This window comes from Pogoniulus pusillus, chromosome 20 (genome assembly GCF_015220805.1).
Source record: "Pogoniulus pusillus isolate bPogPus1 chromosome 20, bPogPus1.pri, whole genome shotgun sequence".
In the NCBI taxonomy this organism is placed as follows: domain Eukaryota; kingdom Metazoa; phylum Chordata; class Aves; order Piciformes; family Lybiidae; genus Pogoniulus; species Pogoniulus pusillus.
Genome location: NC_087283.1, coordinates 10138164 through 10160698, shown reverse-complemented (window position 1 = coordinate 10160698; position 22535 = coordinate 10138164). Strand labels below are relative to the sequence as shown.

The 22535-nt window shown below is 48.6% G+C and overlaps 1 protein-coding gene across 2 annotated transcripts in view; it reads left to right on the top strand.

Moving 5' to 3' along the window:
- Positions 1-21372, top strand: part of GALNS (galactosamine (N-acetyl)-6-sulfatase) — a 62204-nt gene extending 40832 nt beyond the window's left edge. The window contains exons 12-14 of one of the 2 annotated variants that reach the window (XM_064160122.1): positions 2892-3013; positions 16152-16269; positions 20235-21372. In XM_064160122.1, coding sequence (XP_064016192.1) covers positions 2892-3013; positions 16152-16269; positions 20235-20321 — 327 coding nt within the window. In that variant the 3' untranslated portion in view covers positions 20322-21372. Of the gene's footprint in view, positions 1-2891; positions 3014-12180; positions 12497-16151; positions 16270-20234 lie in introns of those variants that run through there. The other variant, XM_064160123.1, reaches the window with a different exon arrangement.
- The last annotated feature ends 1163 nt before the right edge of the window (positions 21373-22535 follow it).

The following is a 22535-nucleotide window of genomic DNA, read 5'->3' as shown; positions in this document are numbered from 1 at the left end:
AGTGAAAATGATTCGACTTCCAGAGCAGAGTGAGACAAGAGTTGTGGAGGATGAGTTCAGTATTCCTCTTTGTCAAAGGGACAGAAGCCTCCTCAAGCTGTGTCTGTCATCTGATGCAGGACAATGCCTCGATCAGGGGGTTGAGGATGGAATTTTTACCTCCTTTGTTGATGGGCAGGTAGAAAATATCTGAGCCTCTCTCTGTAGGCTGAGTATTTTCAGTCACCACAGTACATAAAAAATAATAATAGGCAGGTTTATTTGTGGAGATAAAGTTGAAAGGGCTTAGAAATTGAAAAGGTGGTTTCAGCCATATTTTAAAGAGAGTTATTTATCAATGTCATAGACCAGAATGCTGGAGATTTATATTTATATCATTTTTCCTCCTGTAGACTACTTCTGAAGAGGGCATTGAGAGCTTAGACAGGCAGCTTTGGGCTAGTGGCATCAGGCAAGTCATCCCAACATTTTTTTGCTGTCTCTGGGATTCTCTGGGCTTGAAGCATCAGCTACAAGGATTCTACAAGAAACAAAAGCTGCAATGTAAACAGAGCAGCCTGTAACCAAATACCCACCAGGCTAAAATCTCCCCTCACTCGAAAGCGTTTGCAACTGAAGAGCATTGTAGCAATTAGCAGGCTCTTAATTAAATTGCTTGTTTGATTTGCATCCAAATTCTAATTTGGATGTTCTGTCGGCTTTGATACCTTTTCATTAGCTGGTCCTTTTGAGGAAGGGAGGGGGGGAAAAAAAACCCCCACAACCAACAAGAGAAATCTCTCTCTTTTTTTTATCCACTCTGTGTTTGGGAGGCCTTTGGCATCACAAGGTGGCAAGGTCAATCATTTCTGTATCCATTTAGAGGCCATTATTGGTAGGTCACTACAACCTATCAAGCAACTCTCTTATTTTTCCAGTCAGTGATTCAGGAATCTATAGCTGGGTGCAGATAAATGGGATTTCATGGGCTTCTAAACTTCTTGCTTTATTGAAAAGCAGAATATTAACTGCTCCACTGACCAGCTGTCCATTAAAACCAGGGGATATTTTTAGCAAATTGTTTGCCAATCAAATCCTACCAACATCTGTAGAGAGCCCTTTCAGCCAGCTTGCTTTATAAGCAAATCCAAAGCTGCTTTCTTTCCCCCCTCCATTGAAATATTCCCATTTACCTTCTCGCCATGTCTCTGTCCCTGTCTCGGGGCGTTGGGAGCTATTGTGAGGAGCGCAGCGTGGGAGCTGGGATTCTAAACCCCAGCTTTAACAAGTCCATTTGGGGCTAGTCCTCGGTCTGCAGGGCTCCCTGCTTTATTGGCTCCTCGTTCAAATCGGTGCTTTGCATGTTTTGCTTATTCCCAGGGTTTAAATGGCTTCTGTCAGCCCTCAGGTCTGCAGACCAGGCTCTAGGTGACCTGGCTAATAATCAGCTGGGCTTTGGGAGCTGCAGGCTGGCACAGTGTGCAAGGGCAGATGAAGAGAGCTTGCTGCTCTGGACCTATGAGCAGGCAGCTCACTGTTCCTCAGGAGCCAGCGAGTTCTTTAACCCATTGCTGCTAGCAAAGGGGAAGTCTCAGTGCTTGTGCCCTTCATAGCCACTGCTGGGAAGATCCCAGTTCCTGACCCCACAGGCCAGTGACAGGAGTGTCTCCAGACTAAATTCAGTCCTTTCAGCTCCACTGCCATTCCCAAGGAGTGCCTCAGTACCAGCTTGCCATGAATCAGGTCAAGAACTGCACTCCTTTGACAGAATCTCAGCATGGTGGGGGCTGGAAGGGGCCTCTGGAGATCATCCAGGTCCAGCTCCCCACCTAGGGAGGGTCACCTGCAGCAGGCTGTCCAGGATCACAATGTCCAACTGAGTTTGGAATCTCTCCAGAAAAGGAGACCTCACAACCTCCTTGGGCAGCCTGCTCCAAGGCTCCAGCACCCTCACACCAAAGAATTTTCTCCTCCTGTTCAGATGGAGGCTCTCACCCTTTCTCCCCTCACAGAAGTGCTCCAAGCCCCTCAGCATCTTTGTAGCCTTCATTAGACTCTTTGCCCTCAACCTGCTGGCCACACTCTTCTGAACACACCCCATTTGCCCTCTTGGCCACGAGGGCACATTGCTGGCTCACAGGGAGCTTGTTGTCCACCAGCAGTCCCAGGTGCTTCTCCTTAGAGCTGCTTTCTAGCAGGTTACCCCCTGTTCCACACTGATGCAGAAAGTTATCCCTCCCCACGTGCAGGACTCTACACTTGCCCTGGTTGAACTTCCTGAAGTTCCCAACTCTCCAGACTTCTTTAACCAAATTTGCTTCATTCTTCAGTGAAACATCCTTCAGATCTGGAGTCAGGGGCTGGCAAGCTGAGTTTTCAGGGAGGCTACCAGGTACCTTCCAGGTACCTTTCAGGGTGCTGCTGGATAATTCCTCTGGAACTGCTGCTTTTCTATCAGAACTGCCAAGTGATCTGATCTGTTCCTCTCTGCATATTTCAGCCACAGAAACCAAAAAGAGATCTATCCACATAGCTTTTGTTTTAATTATTATTCAATGCTTTCCCAACTCTTTGTCTTTTGTTTTGCTATTTCATTAGAGTGAATATTTTATAGGGATTAGTTTTTAATAAGGCAAGAATGTGAGGCCTGCTCTAGCCTGATTTCAGAGCAACACCAACATTGTCACTTTTTGGATAGGTTGGACTGGATGATCTTGGAGGTCTCTTCCAACCTGGTTGATTCTATGATTCTTATTTTACCCACTCAGATCAGAATCCATTTTGCAGACTGAAGTGGACTCTTGGTTTGAAATGATCCTGGAGTTTATGGCTACAGCAGAAGAAAGTTGCATCAATAAAACTTTGCACCTTCCCTCCCTCACCCTGGATGACCTTTCTCTTCTTCACCACAGGGCATCAATTTCTGTCCTGGCCAGAATGTCTCTGGAGTGACAACACACACAAAGGAGGAGCACACAACCCTGCCACTGCTTTTCCACCTGGGAAGGGACCCTGGGGAGAAGTACCCACTAAGGTGAGCCAGTTAACTCAGCTTTATAGGATTCTTTGGCCTGTTTCTTGCAAACTGGCCCAGAAAGCCATTACTGGTGACAAGAGTGAAAAGAAAGGAACAAGCCTTCATTTTTAACAGTGCACATGGCCATAGCTTGGCTCATTGTTCTGTGTCCTACAACCCCTGATGAAGGAGACAAAATGCTTTTGGTCAGGACAGGACAGAGTGCAGGGCAGCTGTGGAACAAAGCAGTGGTGCTGGTGAGTATATCCTGTACTCATCACTGCTTAGGCCACACCTTGAGTCCTGCATCCAGTTCTGGGCCCCTCAGTTTGAGATAGATGTTGAGGTACTTGGATATGTCCAGAGAAGGGCAACAAGGCTGGTGAGGGGACTGGAGCACAGCCCTATGAGGAGCAGCTGAGAGAGCTGAGGTTGTTCAGCCTGGAGAAGAGAAGGCTCAGGGGAGACCTTATTGCTTTCTACAACTACCTGAAAGGAGGTTGTATCCAGGCAGGAGTTGGTCTCTTCTTCTAGGCACCCAGTGACAGAACAAGAGGACACAGTCTCAAACTCTGCTAAGGCAGGTTTAGGATGGACACTAGGAGGGAATTCTTCACAGAAAGAGTGTTTGCCAATTGGAATGGGCTGCCTAGGGAGGTGGTGGAGTCACCACCCCTGGAGGTGTTTAAAAGCAGGCTGGATGAGGCACTCAGTGCCATGGTTTAGTTAATTAGAAGGGTTAGGTGACAGATTGGACTTGATGATCCTAGAGGTCTCTTCCAACCTGGTTAATTCTGTGATGTGTTGGAGCTGTGATTCTCTGTGTGTTTTGGGGTCAGAGAAGCATCTTGTGGTCTTTGCAGTGGTTTTCCTCCTTCTGTTGGAATCTGTGGAAGGCAAACATGGTAGCCTTCCCATCTCCTCCCCCCCTGCTAAAGGGGCTTCTCCAAATGCTCTGTAGCAAGAGGACTTTCTGCTCAATCCTCTTCCATCCTTGAACTCTTCTGGCTGTCTGAATCCATTTTCCTATAAGCCTTCTTTTGTAACAGTTATCTCCAGCACACACCATGCCCTGAGAGATTTCTGCAAGGATTTATGTAGTCATCAACCAGCACAGCCCACCTATCAACTTCCCACATCCAAAAAAAGCTCCCAAGGTGTCCCCACTTCCCTCCCTCTTTCCTTCTCCTGAATTTTACCCTGCAGCACAACCTGCCTGCAAAATGGGGGGGCAGGCAGAGCAATGGCTTGAGCTTGGAAAACAGGGAAATAAAGAAAGAGGAAAGTTGGTGCTGCTGTGGCTGGCAGCAGAGAAATGGGTTTGTGCAGCAGCTTTACCAGAGAGATGTTTCCTGAGCTGACAGCACTGCAATTACTCAACTGCTTTAAATAATTGAGTGGCTGCGCTCGCTCCATTACTTACAAAAGAACTGAGCCTGTGCTGTCCACTAAGTGTTTTCACTAGGGGGAGAAGGGGAGGAAAAATATTTCCACTTCTCTCTCATTTAACAGCTGAGGACCCTAGAGGTGTGTTATGCAGGGTGGGAAGCTCTTCAGCTCTGGCTTTCTCTCACATTTCAGCACTAATGAATCCAGCAAACCTGCAGCTCTTGTGTTTTAAATTTGGCTCGGCGAAGCCATGCTGCTAAGCTGAGATTCCAGGCGAGACTATGCCATGTTTGGTTTAACAACTGTTTTATTTTAGGAAGATGAGTGGATAGAAATGGCTGAGGGAATTTGGGTTGTTCAGCCTGGAGAAGAGATGGCTACAGGGAGACCTTCCTGTGGCCTTGCTGGAATCAAAGCGCTGATAAGAAAGCTGGGGACAGGCATTTATCAGGGACTGTTGTGACATGACAAGGGGGTGATGGTTTGAAATGCAAAGAGGGAGGTTTAGACTGCATAGAAGGAAGAAATGTTATCCACTGAGAGTGGTGAGACTCTGGCCCAGGTTTCCCAGGGAGGTGGGAGATGCTCCATCCCTAGAACCATTGCAGGTCAGGTTGTTTAGGGCTCTAAGCAATATCATCTAGTTGCAGATGTTGCTGCTGACTGCAGAGGGGCTGGGCTAGGTGACCTTTAAAGGTCCCTTCCAACCTAAAGCATTCTGTGATTCTATGAAATGACCTTTTTTTTGTTCCCAAAAATCAAACTAACAGGTAGCATTAAGTGAGCTGTAGTTCACCCTCTGAATTCTGAGGGAGAGAAGCTCCTTCCTAAGCTCTTGCTTATCCCTGTTTGCAGGACACCAGCTTCCCCATTACTTAGATGTTCCTTACCACCACCACGGGTAGAGCACTGAAATAAATTCCAGTGGTACATCTGCAATCGTTTCTCATCTGGTCCCATTGATTTTTGGATGTTCACAAGCTGTTGCTTTGATTGAATTTTATGGCAAGATTATGACATGCTTATGGGAAGCTGCGATGTGGTTTAATATGCAGCCCCTGATAGAAAAGCCTCTTTTTAGTAAATCTTCCTCTCTGCAGCATGTTCTGCTGCTATTGTCTCCTCTCTGGTCACAATGGAAAACTCAGGGGAAGTGGGTCTCCTGTATTGAATGAGGTAATTAAATTATCCTCATTTGTGGAGCTGTTAGTGTTGTCTATTTTTATTTAGCTTAATTATCCCCCTTGGCAGACAGCCCGGTGGGAGTCCCGACACTAATGCTTCTCAGAAGGGAATCCAGCATTCTCCTCCTCCAAGCATGCATCTGTCTGTCCATGCATGCTGCCTCTGCTTGCTGCATGCAGTCAGAGAGTCGTTCCAGTTGGAAAAGGCCTTTAAGATCACTGAGTCCAACCCTTCTCCAGCTCTGCCCAGTCAAGGGCTAAACCGCATCACTCAGCGCCACATCTCTGTGGCTTTTAAACACCTTTAGGGATGGAGATTCAACCACCTCCCTGGGCAGCCTGTTCCAGTGTTTGAGAGCTGGAGAAGTTCCAGTGTTTGAGAGCAGTGAAGTTTGTCCTAATGTCCAACCTAAACCTTCCCTGGTGCAACTTAAGGCCATTTCCTCTCATCCTATTACTTGCTACTAGAGAGGAGAGACCAACCTCCACCTGGTTCCAGCCTCCTTTCAGGGAGCTGTAAAGAGGCAGAAGGTCTTCCCTCAGCCTCCTCTTCTTCAGGCTGAACAACCCCAGTTCCCTCAGCTGCTCCTCATAAAACCTGCTGTCCAGAGCACTTGTGCTCCAGGCCCGAGCTCTGAGTGTGTCCCCAGCCCACACTGGCTGTGCCACTCTTGTCACCCTCCTGCAGCCCAAGAGGAATAGGACGTATCACAGAGCTGTTTCTCCAGCTAAACAGCTCTGGTTTGTCATCATGTTGCCAAAACACTTAAAGAAATGTGTGTTGCACCCCTGATTTATGAGTACCTTTCCCTTTCTCGTGCCATTTACCACTTTGCTTTGTTAATTTATACTGGATTTTACTGGTGTCCCTGCTGTGAAGGAGCAGCGTGGCAGCCCCACACCCTCATCTCTCTGCTTGCTTTTCCTCATCTTTTGTTTCATTTATTCCTTATTCCACACAGCCTGATCTTCTCTATGAAATGGTTTTAATAAGCAGACATATCTCTTCATTTGCATTAGTTTGGAGTGAGGTCATTTGCAAAACCACCAGGAAGAGGTTTCACTGCTGTGTGAAGGTCAGGCATCACACACACCTCCAGAGAGATTTCCTGCTTAGATGCTTGGACTCCCTTTGGGATCCTAAGGAGAGCTTAAGGAAGACCTCCTGACTCTTTGCAGCTCCCTGGAAGGAGAATGGAAGCAGGCGGAGGTTGGTTTCTTCTCCTAAGGAATAAGCAATAGGAGAAGAGGAACCAGCCTCAAGTTGCACCAGGAGAGGTTTAGGTAGGACATGAGGAACAATTTCTTCCCTCTTTAGGATTGTCATGGCCTCAACCAGGCTGCTCAGGGCAGTGATGAAGTCCTCATCCCAGGAGGGTTTTCAGATCTGTGGTGTGGTGCTGAGGGTCATGGTTTAGCAGTGCCCTGGCAGTGCTGGTTAATAGTTGGACTCGATGATCTTGGAGATCTTTTCCAACCCAAATGATTTTGTGATTCTATGATAAGGGATCTCAGTGGCAGGACATCCTAGAAATCAAATCAGCTCAGTCAGCAGGGTGGTTAACCCTCATTTGAAATGTCCTTAGCTTGTGACACTACAGACAAGGTCTTGCATGACACCAAGAGACTTGTCCAAGGCTGTGGTTTCAGTTCATCTCATAAGATGGGGGTTAGCCTTTTCACTCTGCATTGGAGAGCTGGATGCTGAAGGGCTCACTGAAGATACAGGTCCTTCAAGATCCAGAAACAGCAGGTGAAGCTTTCAGTTCCATTGGTTTCATGGTGAAGCAGGAGAAGTCCTTCCTCTTCCTGACACAGCTCACTGCATTTCCTGGAGCTTGCCTGCAAACAATGTCAGCAAAAGCTTGTCTCCCACAGGAGCACTTTTCAGGCAGTGGAAAAACTGGTCAGGCAATTACAGACAGGTCCTGTCATCATGTTGAGGACACGTCTGGCAGTTCTGAGCCATATGGCACCCTGCACTTATGTTCTCTTCACATAAAGGCTGTGCATGCCTCTCTACCCATGTCTGACTCACAGAACAGACCCTCCCCACAGGGTTGTGACTGTTTCCTCCTGCTATCGCCCCTCTGGTTTTGGCTGGACCACCTCCAGCACCCCAGCTGCTGCCAAGGGACACAGTGGTGTTTGCCAATTTGCCTTGAAAGATAATTATTGATATTTCTGGGCTGGAACTTCACCCCAGCAATCCAACAGCCTCGCAGGCTTTGCATTTTGTTTGCATTTTTTATAGCGGTGCCAAATGCGTGTTGAGTTCTCACACTGCTGCATCCCCAGCAGCCTGGGCAGCAGGTGGAGGGAGGCAGTTCTGCCCTTCTGCTCTGCTGAGGCCCCACCTGCAGTGCTGGATCCAGCTCTGAAGTCAACAGCACAGGAGAGATGTGGACCTGTTGGAGCAGGTCCAGAGGAAGTCACAATGATGTGAGTGCTGGAGGCCAGGCTGAGAAAGCTGGGGTTGTTCAGCCTGGAGAAGGGAAGGCTCGAGGGAGATCTTCTGGTGGCCTTTCAGTAGTTAAAAAGCTGAGAGCAGGGCCTGTTGTGACAGGACAAGGAGTGATGGGTTTGAGCTAAAAGAGGGAGATTTAGACTGGATAGAAGGGAAACATTCTTTCACTGGCAGTTGTGAGACCCCAGCCCAGATTTCCTATAGAGGTGGGAGATGCCTCATCCTTGGAACCCTTGCAGGTCAGGTTGTTCAGGGCTCTGAGCAGCCTGCTCTAGTTGCAGATGTGCCTGCTGACTGCAAGGTGGTTGGACTAGATGACACTTGAGAGTCCCTTCCAACCTAAGCCATTCTGTGAGTCCCTGTTAGTTACATCATTGCATCACAGACTGGATGGAGCAAGATCCCTCTCCTGTAGTTGACCTTCAGGGTAGACATGCTCAGTGCTGACATTAGATGCATTTACAACCAAGGTCTTAATTCCTTCTTTCCTGGAAGGAGAACTCTCCTGAGAACTGTAGACCCCTGAGACTGAGTGAAGCTTGGCACCATAAGACCAGCTTAGCACCTACATGGCTGCAGGGTGAGATGGGACATGAACATGCCTGTAGGTAGCAATCAGTCAAAACTGGCACCTGTAGGGGTGCACCTGCAATACAAGGGTGGAGATGGGCAAAGCATTTCAGAGCAGTGTGGTTACTGGTAAAAAGTCTTTCTTCTGTTTGCTAAACACAGTGGTGTGGCTGCAGTTAGAGAAGTGTCACCTTCTTATCTGGTCCTCCTGGAGTGAACCGTTTGTGTCTTTTGTCATCTAAGAGATCGGTCGTCTAGATCTCTGCCTGCTGTGTAGGATAGGAGCTGTCTCTTTTTATAGCTCTCAGCTTTAAAATATCAATAAGATGATGTGTTAAGCAGCAGAAGCAGTTCTGACCCTGTAGTATTCCCTTTCCTCCCCAGCTGCAGTTGCTGGGTTGGCTGTAGGGGCTTTGCTTTCTCAGGCTGTGGGGTGCCCGCATTACCAAATGTATCCAAATGCAGAACTAAAAGATCTGATAGGGCTGCTGCTTTCCTGGATCCTCTTCTGTAGGGGGTATGATTTGTCTGCCACACAGGGAACTGACTTGTTTCTCCATTCAAACTGTAGGAGGCAAATGTGGTGACATTATCTGCTGGTAACATCTTTTATGATCCAAGCCACAGAGAAGTTCACACGAGGTCTTTGCTGAAAGACTTCCCTGCTAGGCAAAGGGAAAGCTTAAAATGCAGCTAAGGAAATACTTGCTCTGCCTTAGAGAGGCCACATCTGGATGACTGGGTGCAGTTCTGGGCTCTCCAGTTCAAGAAAGACAGGGAACCACTGGAAAGAGTCCAGCAGAGGTTACAAAGGTGTTGAGGGGCCTGGATCATCTCCGCATGGAGGAAAGGCTGAGAGACCTGGAGCTGTTCAGCCTGGAGAGGAGCAGCCTTGAGAGGAGATCTGATCAGTGCTCAGCAACAGCTAAAGGATGGGGGGTAAGAGCAAGGGGTTGTCACACTCTTCTCAGTGGTGCTCAACAACAGGACCGAGGCAACTGGCACAACCTGGAACGCAAGAGGTTCCACCTGAACAAGAGGAGAAACTTCTTTTGTGTGACAGTGCTGGAGCCCTGGAGCAGGCTGCCCAGGGAGGTTGTGAAGTCTCCTCTGGACATTCTGAGCCTGCCTGGGCATTATGTTCCTGAGCAACTGTGAGTGCCCCTGCTTTAGCAGGGAGGCTGGACTAGGTGATATCTAGAGGTCCCTTTCAACCCCATCCACGCTGGGATTCTGATTTTCTGTGGCTGCAGGATGAGGCTGGAACTCCAGTGCTGCAAGGCAAACCCTGCTTCCTCCAAGCGTGAGTTTCAGCGTAGGGCACGGTGGGGTTAACAGCAGAGCAGGTTCTGCTGGGGATGTTTGGTGAGGGAGGAGATGAGAACAGCTTGCAAAGGCACAATTACACTAAATGAAGGAAGCCCAGACCACACCTGTGCCTGGGACCCTGTGCTCACAATCCAGCCCTGATTGGATCTCCAGGGAGTTCCCGGAGGTAAAGTGTCAATTAGTGTAATGACCCTGGACCTTGTCCGCTCCCTGCGCGCATTCCGAGCGCGGAATAATTCCGCGTGCGCTGGGGGATCTCTTCTTGCAGACTCCTCACAGCACCACCTGCTCACCCCCTCCCTCCTCCAGAGCTATTCCCAGCTCTGCTCCTGCAGGAGTGTTGAACTCGAATACAAAATGCAGCATGCCCCGGAGGCAGCCAGGGCTGGATCTTCCTGCAGACAACAATGCCCAGACACCTGTGCAGATCATAGCAGCCAGGTTTGGAGCATGGAATGCTGCTCTCACAGCCCAATCTTGAATCAGGGAAATGATGGGATTCCATGCAAGAGAAGTTCCCAGCTCCACTGAAAAAGTGGGATTGATTACTGTGAAGTAATTTTCCCCATCTTACATATGGGTTAAAGGCAGATTTTGTCTCCAAATGCACTTCTTGCATAGGTCTGGAGACAGCTGTAACCCTTACCCTGTATGCAGTCAGTAAATGCTCTACAGATCACTGCCTGGACATTGGATCTTGGTGATCTTTACAGAGCTAAACTGGGATGGGGAGCAAAACCTGAGCTGATCAGAGGGAGGAATCTCCATAGGTCCAAGACAAGGCTATAAAGTTGCCGAGGGGACAGAGATCTCTGAGATGACCTGGGGCTGTTTAGCCTAGAGAAGAGCAGCCTGAGAGGTAATCTGATCGATGCTCAGCAAGAGCTAAAGGGTAGGGAAAAGAGGATGGGGCCAAACTCTTGTCAGTGATGCCAAAGGTGGACAAGGGGCAACAGGCACACACTGGAACCCAGGAGGTTCCATCTGAACAGAAAAAGAAACTGTGGCGTGAGGATGCCAAAGCTCTGGAGCAGGCTGCCCGGAGAGGTTGTGGAGTCTCTCTGGAGAGATTCCAAGTGCATCTGGATATTGTGATCCTGGACAACTTGCTGTGGGTGACTGCCTTAGCAGGGAGTTTAGACTAGATGATCACCAGAGGTCCCTTCAAAGCCTCACCATTCTGAGATGCTGTGAAAACCTGCCCCTACACCAGTGTGAATCCAATTCCAGTCAGTACCAGTCCCAGGGCTGGTGCCATCCTGCAGACACTGCAGTCCCCTCCTCGCAGACTTGATACCCATCTGGGTGAGGAAAATGCTTCACATGTTTAATTGAGGCATCTGAAGAAGATCTGTGATGATCTTCCAGTACTGAAGGATACCTTAGAGTGCTTGAGGTCCATCGAGTTGTGCCGGGGAAGGTCTAGGCTGGATATTAGGAGGAAGTTGTTGGCAGAGAGAGTGATTGGCATTGGAATGGGCTGCCCAGGGAGGTGGTGGAGTCACTGTCCCTGGAGGTGTTCAAGAAAAGCCTGGATGAGGCACTTAGTGCCATGGTCTGGTTGACTGGATAGGGCTGGGTGCCAGGTTGGACTGGATGATCTTGGAGGTCTCTTCCAACCTGGTTGATTCTGTGATCACTGTCATGCACCTCAAGGTGGGGAAGACAGCCGCGATCAGATGTGTTTTAAGCCAGCATCAACAGGTTTAGCCAGCTTAAGAGCATGTTAAGCCCTACTGAGACAAGGTTTAGAGGTTAGCAGTATGACTTGGAGCCTAATCTCTACATGTTCTTCAGCTTGAGCCAGCTTTATGTGTGAAGTGTGAATCCTTTGTAGGAGCCCAGCCGTTTCTCTCATGCTTTGGGGAAGTCATTCAGCCTCTGCTAAAAGCTGAAATCATCTAAAAGCGTCACCACCACGGGGGACAGCAGTTGAGAACCACCAGGAGCTGAGGTTAGGCCAAGATTTCCTGTCACTGCTGAGCTACTGAAAAAGCCAGGAGTGTCCTGAACATGGGAATTAAGGCAAGAAGATGATTTAAATGACTGAAGCCTACTTTTTTACACGGCGTCATTCACGTGTCTTAGGTTGCTAATGAGCAACAATGCTGTGGATAAATGCAGCAGTTAGGATTTGGGGGGGGGGGAGGAGGAGGAGGGAGATTTTTTTTTTCCTCACTGCCACAAGGACTGGCAGATTTGGAGCAAAAAGCAGCAGTGGTGACAACATATTGTTTCTCTTTCAGCCAGAGCACAGCTGTGTTTTCCACTGCTCCGTCCAGATTATCACTGATTTGGGAGCCTCCGTGTGGAAAACCATCTCGCTGGATGGAATTGGGCTGTCTCTTTAGCACTTAAATATTTGTGGAGCTTAATTAGTGAGCAGCAATGTTTTATCTTAACGAGTCCACTTCCAAAAAGAAGCTCTGAAATGCTGGAGGGGTGACACGAGTATGTGACTGAAATAAACACAGGAGATAGCTCCATGAGCAGCAGGAGGAGGCATTAAATGCTTTGGTATCTGGAGGATCTGCTAGACCCCAACAATTGATTAAAATATGTATTAATTCATGTTAATCCTTCATATGAGGAGCTTAATAAAGTGTGATTAAGCTCAAGTTAGGAAGAGCTTCAATCCTGACACAATAGAAACCTCTGAAACACTTGTGTCTCCCTGAGCTGCAGATCATCTGTTTCCACCACCAGAGCACGTAGGCTTTAAGATGTGTCTGGCTCCACTGTCTGCATTCATCCAGTTTCCAGCTCCCCTGTCTGACATTTGGACCCAAGTGCCAGGTCCTGCACTTGGGTCACAACAACCCCATGAATGCTCCAGGCTGGGGGCAGAGTGGCTGGAAACTGTCTGGTGGGAAAAGATCTGGGGATGTTGGTCAGCAGGTAGCTGAAGATGAACCAGTGTGTGCCCAGGTGGCCAAGAAGGCTAACAACATCCTGGCTTAGATCAGCAATATCTTGACTAGCAGGACCAGGACAAGCATTGTCTTCCTGTACTCAATGGTGGTGAGACCATATCTTGAGTATTGGCTTCAATTTTAGGGCCCCTCACTCCAATAGGGACACTGAGGTGCTGAAGCAGGTCCAGAGAAGGCCAACAAAGCTGGTGAAGGGTCTAGAGCACAGTTCTTGTGAGGAGCAGCTGAGGGAGCTGGGAATGTTTAGTCTGGAGAAAAGGAGGCTGAGGGGAGACCTTCTGGCTCTCTACAACTCCCTGGAAGGAAGTCGGAGCCAGGTAGGGGTTGGTCTGTTCTCCCAAGGAAGAAGGCATAGGACAAGAGGAAACAGCCTCAAGTTGCCCCAGAGGAGGTTTAGGTTGGACACGAGGAACAATTTCTTTACTGAAAGAAATTGGTCAGGTGTTGGACCAAGCTGCCCAGGCAGCTGGTGGACATCCCCATGCCTGGAAGGATTTGAAAGCCATGCAGTTGTGGTGCTGAGAGACGTGGTTTGGTGGTGATGATGGTGCTTGGTTGATAGTTGAACTTGATGATCTAAAAGAACTTCCCCAGTCTAGCCCATTCCGTGGTTCCATGGCATGCTCTGTGCATCCCGTTTTAGGCAGCCTCCCCAGGTTTGTTTCTCTCTACAGCTTTTGTCTCCATGTGCAGCTCTCCCAGCCACTGCCTGTCAGCACAGGTTACTGTTAAAGCCTCTCTGCCTCCTCTGGAAACCTGCTTTGGTTGTTTTCTCAAGCATGCTGCTGGGCTGGCAGTCCTGTGCGCCTTGAAGCATGTTCAGAAATGCTTGCAGGTAAAATCACACCAAACTGAAAGGACTTTGTGCCACCAGGGTGCAAGAGTGGCTGAGCCAAGTGATGGCTGCCTTGAGTGTCTTTGTCAGGGTCATGGATGGCCTTTGGCAGCTCTAAAATTCTGCCTGTGCTTCTGTTTTCAGTGGTCTTTGGGGCAGTGGCTGCTATAAGAGCTACTTTGGGATGCATGGGGAGAGGAGAAAGCAAATTTGGGACCTATCATAGAATAGTTTGGGTTGGAAAAGACCTTTAAGATTAAGCCCAACCATTAACCCAGCACTGCTATGTGACCACTAAACCAGGTCCCTCAGCAGCACATCTGTACTGCTTTGATAGCCCTCCAGGGATGGGGAGTTCACCACTGCACTGGGCAGACTGCTCCAGTATGAGATTTTGGGGAAACTCTTCCTTGTCTCCAACCTAAACCTCCCCTGGGGAAACCTGAGGCTGTTTCCTCTTGTCCTGTCACTTGTTCCTTGGGAGAAAATACCAACCTCCACCTGGCTCCAGACTCCTTTCAAGGAGTGGTACAGAGCCAGAAGCTCTCCCCTCAGCCTCCTTTTCTCCAGGCTGAACAACCCCAGTTCCCTCAGCTGCTCCTCACAAGATTTCTGCTCTAGACCCCTCACCAGCTTTGTCGCCCTTCTCTGGTCTCACTCCAGCCCCTCAGTGTCCTTGCTGGGCAGCAGTGAGTCCAAAACCACTCTGGTCTCACTCCAGCCCCTCAGTGTCCTTGCTGGGCAGCAGTGGGGTCCAAAACCACTCTGGTCTCACTCCAGCCCCTCAGTGTCCTTGCTGGGCAGCAGTGGGTCCAAAACCACACGCAAGAACAGTCTGAATTTTGGGGTGATCCATACAGGTCCCAGTGGCAGCCTCTTCACCAGGATGCAGGCTGCTGGGTGTGAGAGCATCAGATCAGTTTGCTCCATCTTGTCCTTTCCCACTGCCTTCCGGTTCTCTATCAGCACAGCTCAGGCCCATCCCCACAATCAGCTTCTCTCTGGATGGCTGCCGAGATGTGATTATTTATAGGGCTTACTGGAAACTGTTGGCACATTACTGGGCTTCCAAATGTGATTGTTTTTCAGAGAAGGAAATTAGCTGGAGTGTGGGGCTGGTGGCCAGCTTGGAGTGTAAGCAGGGGGAGCCCGAGGTCAGCACCGAGCTGCATTGTTTCTTTTATCTTCAGAAGCAATTTGCTGCTCTGTGGATTGTTTTTGAAGTGACTCTTAACGTGATGGACAAAATGAGATCATTGAGTAGCAATCCTCCATTTTAGCACCACTTGAGGCAGTAGTGAAGTATAGCCTGAACCACTCCAACGAGTACCTGCTGGAGTAAGCAGGTGGAGAAAAAGCTGGGAACTCATAGCCCTGTAGGAGGGTTTGGAGCGTGACTGATGGATCCCAGCTTGCAGTAATCAAGCTGTAATGGAGGAATGTGGATGGGGTAGAACCCCGGGGTGGATGTTATGAAATGGAGGAGGTATTCTTGTCTTGGCCAAGTCATTTCTATTCTTCTCCTCCGTCTTCCTGTTTGCACAACGTTAGTTCATCGTGCTTGGTGATGGTGGATTTGTGTTTGCAGCTCTTAGCTCAAGAAGACTCTTGACAAACAATGTTATTACCTTTTTTTTTTCCCCTTAAAACAAAGGCCTCTGCATGAGGCATATGGTCTGGAGGAGCACTTGTAAGAGTGGAGGGTGAACGTGCAGAGAGCTGGCTCTTGAGTGACACGTTGACAAGATCACCTCAGCAGACTTGCTTACATGCTAACGTGTCTGGCAAGGTGTTTGTCCTGTGTCTAGGAGGCTTCCCTTGATAATCATTCAAGGCACAGCTTGAGGGCTACCCCACAAGCCCCCTTCTGTGCTCATGCCACCTTTCTCCTTGGGGATCCAGATGAGATTGCAGCATATCTGCCCAGATACGAAGTTTAGGGCCAGAGGCATGAGCAAGACTTGAAAGCTGAAGCCCCACACTGAGAAGTGATCTTCCAGGAGCCATGTGCTGGTTTGCTGAGGAGAGCAGGTCATCTGCTGTCCTGCTGCTCTAAGCAGAGCATCTGAGACCCACAGCCTCCAGGCCCAGCTGGGCTGGATGGACTCCTTCAGCCCAGATGTCTCCTTCCCCTGTGGACCACCCAGAATCTTTTGTGTTGGAAAAGAACTTTAAGATCATCAAGTCTAACCATTAACCCATCACTGCCAAGTGATCATTAACCATGGCACTCAGCACCACATCTACACAGCTTTGAAACCCCTCCAGGGATGAAGACTCCACCACTGCCCTGGGCAGCCTGTTCTTGTGGACTGTTACTGTTAACTTCATAGTTTTGTGTTTTTCTCTTCTGCTGTAGTGCAGGAAAAGTGTTGTTGGTGATGCAGTTGCTGTCATGATGCCCTGTATGAAGCCTCACTAATAACAGCTGTGTTTTTTCACCTTCTAGTTTTGCCAGTGATGAATACCAGAGGGCTATGGAGTGGATATCTGGGGTCGTTCAGCAGCACAAAGCCACCATGTTGCCAGGGGTGCCACAACTGAACGTGTGTGACCAGGCTGTCATGGTGAGTGGTTAAAGCATAAATACATCTGAGAATGCTTAGCTCAATATATGGTTTGTAAAGGCTTTGTAAAATGTCACATGATCATGGAATCACAGAACTTATTTGGTTGGAAAAGACCTTTAAGGTCATCAAGTCCAACCATTCTCTGACTCCACCAAGTCTGGGGCTAAATCACATCCATCAACACCACATCTCTGCCTCTTTTAAACATCTTCAAGGGTAGGAATTCAACCACCTCCCTGGGTAGCCTGTTCCACTGTTTTGAGAATCCTTTCAGTGAAGAAGTTTCTTCTAATATTCCACCTGGGGCCATTTCCTCTCATCCTGCCATTTATTACTTCTGGTTTGAGTGGTGGGACTGGGACAGCAGCTCTTTCTCAGTGATGCATGTAAATATCTTTGGCCTTGCTTGGTGTCCTCCAATTCCACCCATGCCTGACTTCTTCCAAGTCTTTATGGCTTGCAACATGGCAAACATTTCCCATTCTGTTTTCTGCTTCAAGCTGCATGTTGGCAGGTTACAGTTCAGCTTTCCTGTCAAATGCTGCTGAGTTTGGTGAGAACCTGGGAAAGAAACTAGATGGTTTGTGGGAGGCAAAGTTGTCAGATGACAGGAGTGTGTGTAGTCTGAGGGGCTGTGCCTGTAGACTGACACAAAATAGTAACAGGCAAACTCTTTCTGACGCTGAAATCATCCTCTGAAGCGAACAGTCAGTACTTGTGGCTTAGGATCTATCTCCAGCCAGAAGGAGAAGCACAAACTGTGGAACTGTGTCTCCTTAGTGAGGAGGCAAAGATCTTTTTTAGCTTTGTCACATCTCTTTATTTTTGGATGTTAAGCAGGAAAAAGATTGGAAGGACCATTGTTTCTGGGTTGTTTTCTTTCGTTAGTCAACTTTTCCCTTAATAAACACTCTTCTGAGCTCCTCTGGGACCATCTAGGGTCAGGCACTCTCTCCAGTGCCTGGCTGCAACCAGAGAACTTCCCTGGGAAGGCATTTCTTCTGGTTCATCCATTGTAGGCATGCTCCACTGCTCTGCAGCTACCCTGCTGCAGGGTGTTTAGGTGCTGTGAAAACATCTGGTGTCCCTGTTCAGCACCAGACAATATCTTTAGGCTGCATAATGTGCTGGGCTGGAGGCCCTGTACTTCATGCTGTATCCCAGCTCTCAACTTGGGGCTATTGAGAGTCACTCATGCTTTGTTCTGTCTCAGTTGGGTAGATGTTTTGCAGAGCATGGACTTCTCTTTGGCTATGGTGATGATCAGGGCTTGGCCAAGCCCAGTTATAACTGCCTAGTCTGTAAGCAGAGGCAGCTCACCATAGAATCATCAAATCACAGATTTTTTTTGTGCTGGAGAAGACATTTAAGATCAGGGAGTCCAACCATTAATCCAGCAGGTTAATGCCAGGTGCCCTCAGTACCACATCTGCATGGCTTTGAAACCCCTCCAGGGAAGGGAACTCCACCACTGCCCTGGGCAGCCTGGTCCAGGCCTTGACAACCCTCAAGGCGAAGAAATTGTTCCTCATGTTTAACCTAAACCTCTCCTGGCACAACCTGAGTCTGTTTCTTCTTGTCCTGTCACTTATTCCTTGGGAGAAGAGAGTCACAAAACTAAAATATATAGGCACCACATTTTTGCTTTTTGAGGCCAGAAATGATAGCCCAAGATGAAGATAACCAAATCTTTTTGGGGTGATAGTATAGCTGGGCTTGATTGAGCCCTGCATCTGTCTTTGGGAGATAAACATCACCTACTGAAACTGTCCCTAGCACTGTCGTCTACATTTGACAGAGGTATTTGAGATGAGCATTTAGCATCCTTTCTGGGACAGAGGAGAAGAATTGTCTTTACTTATCCATGAGCAAAGCAGATGGAGCATTTTGTAGCTGCTGCAGTCTCAGGATTGCTGTAAGCACAGCCCTCCTGAGCAGGGGAGGTGTTTGCTGGTCCATCTGTGGTGTATCCCACCAGCAGAGCAGATGAAGCTCCTGCTGAGCCAGTTCTGCCACGTTCTTCTCCTTTGGAAGTGCAGGAGATGTTGCTGGGAGCAGTGGAGTCGTGCTGGCTCACTGCAGGTTTGACTTGCAGCACACATGGTGTCTGTCCTCAGGGTTCTCAGCGCTTCCAGCATGGATTCAGGAAAGCCAACTGGGACTGCCATACTGACACTGACAAGATTTAGGGTTTGACAAAAGAAACAAAGATTCTGTTTGGATTTCCTTTGTTTCTACAAAGTGGCCCAGCATCTGAAATCTGCAGTGGTCGTTGTGTGCTTTAAAACTGAGAAAGGGATTTAAAACCAGCATTAATTGTTCTGAAACCCTTCCTGCTGCGAGATGCCTCCCACCAAAGCTCCCCTCTGTGGTCTGCTCCTTCCAGACTTAGCTGGTGTCTCACTGCCATCTGTTGTCAGCTGGGTGGAATAGAAACCTGCTCCTTATTTTTCTGGGGATAAGCTTTAATTCCAAGAAAACATAAATGATGGGAAGTGAAGCTGGTGGAGGCTCTAGGGCACAGGTCTTGGGAGGAGCAGCTGAGGGAACTGGGGTTGTTCAGCCTGGAGGAAAAGGAGGCTCCCTCTCTGGCTCTCAGACATTCCCTGAAAGGAGGTTGGAGCCAGGTGGGGGTCAGTCTCTTCTCCAAAGGAACAAGTGATAGGACAAGAGGAAGTGGCTTCAAGTTGTAATAGGGAAGGTTCAGGTTGAACTTGAGGAACAATTTATTCCCCTTGAGGGTTGTCAAGGCCTGACCCAGGCTGTCCAGCCCAGTGGTGGTGGAGTCTCCATCCATGGAGAGGTTTCAAAGCTGTGGAGATATGGTGCTGAGGGTCATGGTTTAGTGGTGACCTGGCAGTGCTGGGTTAATGGTTGGACTCCATGATCTTAAAGGTCTTCTCCAGCATAAACAATTCTGTGATATGATGATTCTATGATGAGCTGACTCTGCTTACAGACTAGACAGGTATAACTGGGCTTAGCCAAGCCCTGGGCAACACCATGGCCAGAGAGAAGTCCATGCTCTGCAGAACTTCTACCCAGAAAAACCAATTCTGTGATTCTATGTAGAAAAGCAAGTAAAATGAAAGGCAGGAGGTCAGAGCTGTACTGGCCTTTAGTTGGTGACAGCAGGAATGTCCCAGAGATGGATAAACCTTAAGAGAGCAAGGGACAGAAAACGAACCCAAAAGGTTTCTGAAGGCAGAATGGGAATTGTAACCTCACTCACATTGCTGCAGTCCAAATGGTAAATGGCAAAACCCCCAATGGAACTGGGAAAGTTCTTTTGTCCAGATTTGTTCTGTACTTGATCTCTTTGGAAGCTTTTTCCTTACTGGTGTCAGTTCTCTGTTGTACATAAGCTGGAGAAAGGTAGTTCCAGAAACATGAAAACGAGGGAGGCAAATAGTTTTGGTCTGCATGCACTGGAGTAGTTGCCTCCTAAATGCCTTCTCCTCCATCTGTTCCTGACTTCATCCATCAAAATGCTCATTAAAATCCTATCATTCTTCTCTCTCCCACACCTTTGATCTCCTGTTGCTCTCTGCATGTTCCCTCACCAAAGTGTGTGGATATCTTCGTGCTAAGAATGAGAATTCTCTGGTGGAAAACTAGGATTTCACCTGGTGGTCTGCTTACTCTGTCCTGCCTCAGGGAAGAGAGGGTGGTCCCCAGAGTGCCAGCAGACTCTTGTCTGTACAGTAGAGACCACTGTATCCCAGCAGAGGGAATCATCTGCTCGAGAAGGCTGCACAGCCTTCCCTACAGCTCTCTGTAAATAGCAGTTGGAGTGGGGAACTCGACGAGGCCATAAAACTCCTCCAAGCAAAAGAAGTTTCATTCTGCAAGCAGGACATAAAAGTGTCTTTGTGAGGATCAGAAAGGTTTGGTTGGGGCACAGGGCTTAGCAGACACTTGGTGTGAGTCATCTTTCTGTCTCTTTGTTGTGTTTTTGACAGAATTGGTCTCCTCCAGGCTGCGAGAAGCTGGGGAAGTGCCTGAAACCCCCCAGATCTGATCCTAAGAAGTGCGTTTGGCCTCACTGATCTTCTCTGCAGCCCTCAAGAGCTGCACACACAAAAAAAAGCCTCCAAGCTGCTGGACAGGGAGTTTACAGAGCATGTCTTCTCATGTTGGCACTCCTGTTTACACAGGAAGGGTGTGATGTATGCATGAAATCATCCTTTGCTCTTCCAAAAGGGCCAGTGTTTATATTGCTGGAGCTCAGGGTTTAGCCTGTGCCTTGCTGGTGGTGCAGTTGTTCCCGTAAATGGTAACCTCTCAGTGAAGACCATTTCAGCTGGGAAAGCTCTCTGGACAACCACAGCTCTGCCCAAAAATCCTTGGGTGCACCTTTCCTCTCGCTCCTTCCACCCATCCTGCTCTCCCAAGCACTGCTCACTCGGATGCCTCAACAGCAGCTATGGGGGCTGGTTCAGGAAGCTTACAGCTGCCAGAGATCCCAGCCCAAGCTGCTCCTGTTTGGTTTGCCTGTAGCTTGTTGTTTTAACCTTGGAGTTTCCATTGTGAACTCTTTGGACACCAACTTGTTTTTCCTTTCTTACTAAACTCCTGAGTGGTGGGTACCAGACTGCTGCTGGTTGCACACAAGTGTTCCCTCCTGTTCCCAAGCGAGGGGGAAGCAGTCTGCCTTCCTTTTCTTTCCATCTGTAGCTGCAAACACTCCTCATGGAATGACATAAAGACATTTGAAGATGATGTTTGTGTAAGTATTGCCTTACTGATGCTGCACAGGGTGCTCTCAGGGAGCTGGGGCTCCATTCTTCATTCAAAGGTGTCCTATATTTCCCAAAAATCTGGGTCCAAATACAGTTTTAAGTCACTCATCTGGTCTCATGATCTGGACCCAGGCAACTACAAGCTCAGAAGTGCCCTTTTACATCAGCTTTTAACTCTTGACCCTGTTTCCAGCCTGCTCTCTCTGAGGAATTCTTGTGCAAACTTTCCACAGCTTGGGTGTAGTTCCCTCTCTGAACAGAGTTCATGCTAAAGGCTGAGCCTTCACACAATGTTTCATCTGCTTTGGAGCCTGTTTCACACCCTTTGCTGTTGCTAATAAATGTGTCCTGAACCAAACTGAGCCAGGTTATTCTAGGGCTTCAGGGGAGTAGCTAAAATAGGGAGGGGAGAAGGGAACAAGCAACCCAAACATGCTGTTTGCAGCACCAACAGCTTCATGTCAGACCTTCAGTGTTTTTATGCACCACCCGTGTCCTTCCCATGTGGTATTGTGCTGCCCTGGGGGAAAATCAGGGTATTCTGTACCTGGACACAGCTCCATTTCACTCAATCCCAACACAGTGGGGGTTGGAAAGGACCACTGGGGATCATCTAGTCTAACCCCCCTGCTAAAGCAGGGTCACCCACTGCAAGCTGCCCAGGATCACAATGTTTGCAATCTCTGCAGAGAAGGAGACTCCACAACCTCTCTGGGCAGCCTGCTCCAGCACCCTCACAGCAAAGAAGTTTCTCCTCATCTTGGCATGGAACCTCCTGGGTTCCAGTTTGTGCCTATTGCCCCTTGTCCACCTTTGGCATCACTGGCAGGAGTCTGGCCCCATCCTCTTGCCCCCAGCCTTAGCTCTTGCTGAGTGTCGATCAGATCCCCTCTCAGGCTGCTCTTCAGCCTTTCTCCCTTCAGCCCCAGGGCTCTCAGCCTTTCCCCCTCACAGATGCTTCAGCCTCCTCAGAATTTCCTTCAGTCCTCACTTTGCCTTCCAAGTGATCTTGGGAATGGCTTGAGATGAGTTGAGAACTCTGCTTCAGTCCTGCTGCCTGCTACAAGCTTCTCAGCTGCATGTTCTCACCCTCCTTGTGATTCCAAACACTCGTTCCCTCCATTCCCATAGTTTGTGCCACCTGTAACCCCCTCCATGGTAACTCCTGCTGCATATCTCATGAAGCTGGGTGTTCCTCTAAGACTGTCATAAGAGCAGAACTTGAGGCAGCTCTTAACTCTTCCACCTAGCAGGAATCCCAGGCAACCCTTCAGTGAATGTCACAGCCTCTGAATCTCTGCTTTTGCACAGCTGCAAATGGCATTTGTTTATAATCCAAATGTCTCAGTTGCTTATGGTCTTCCTAAATGTCCTTAGAGTAGATCAGGGTGCTTCCCAGTTTCTCCATAGCATACTTCCTTGTTTTGACATCCTGGGGATAGCTCAAGTCTTGAGAGATTTCCAATCAGCCTGTTCTTCAGTGTTCTGTATGAGGGCTGGTAGGGGAACCTGCAGCCCTCG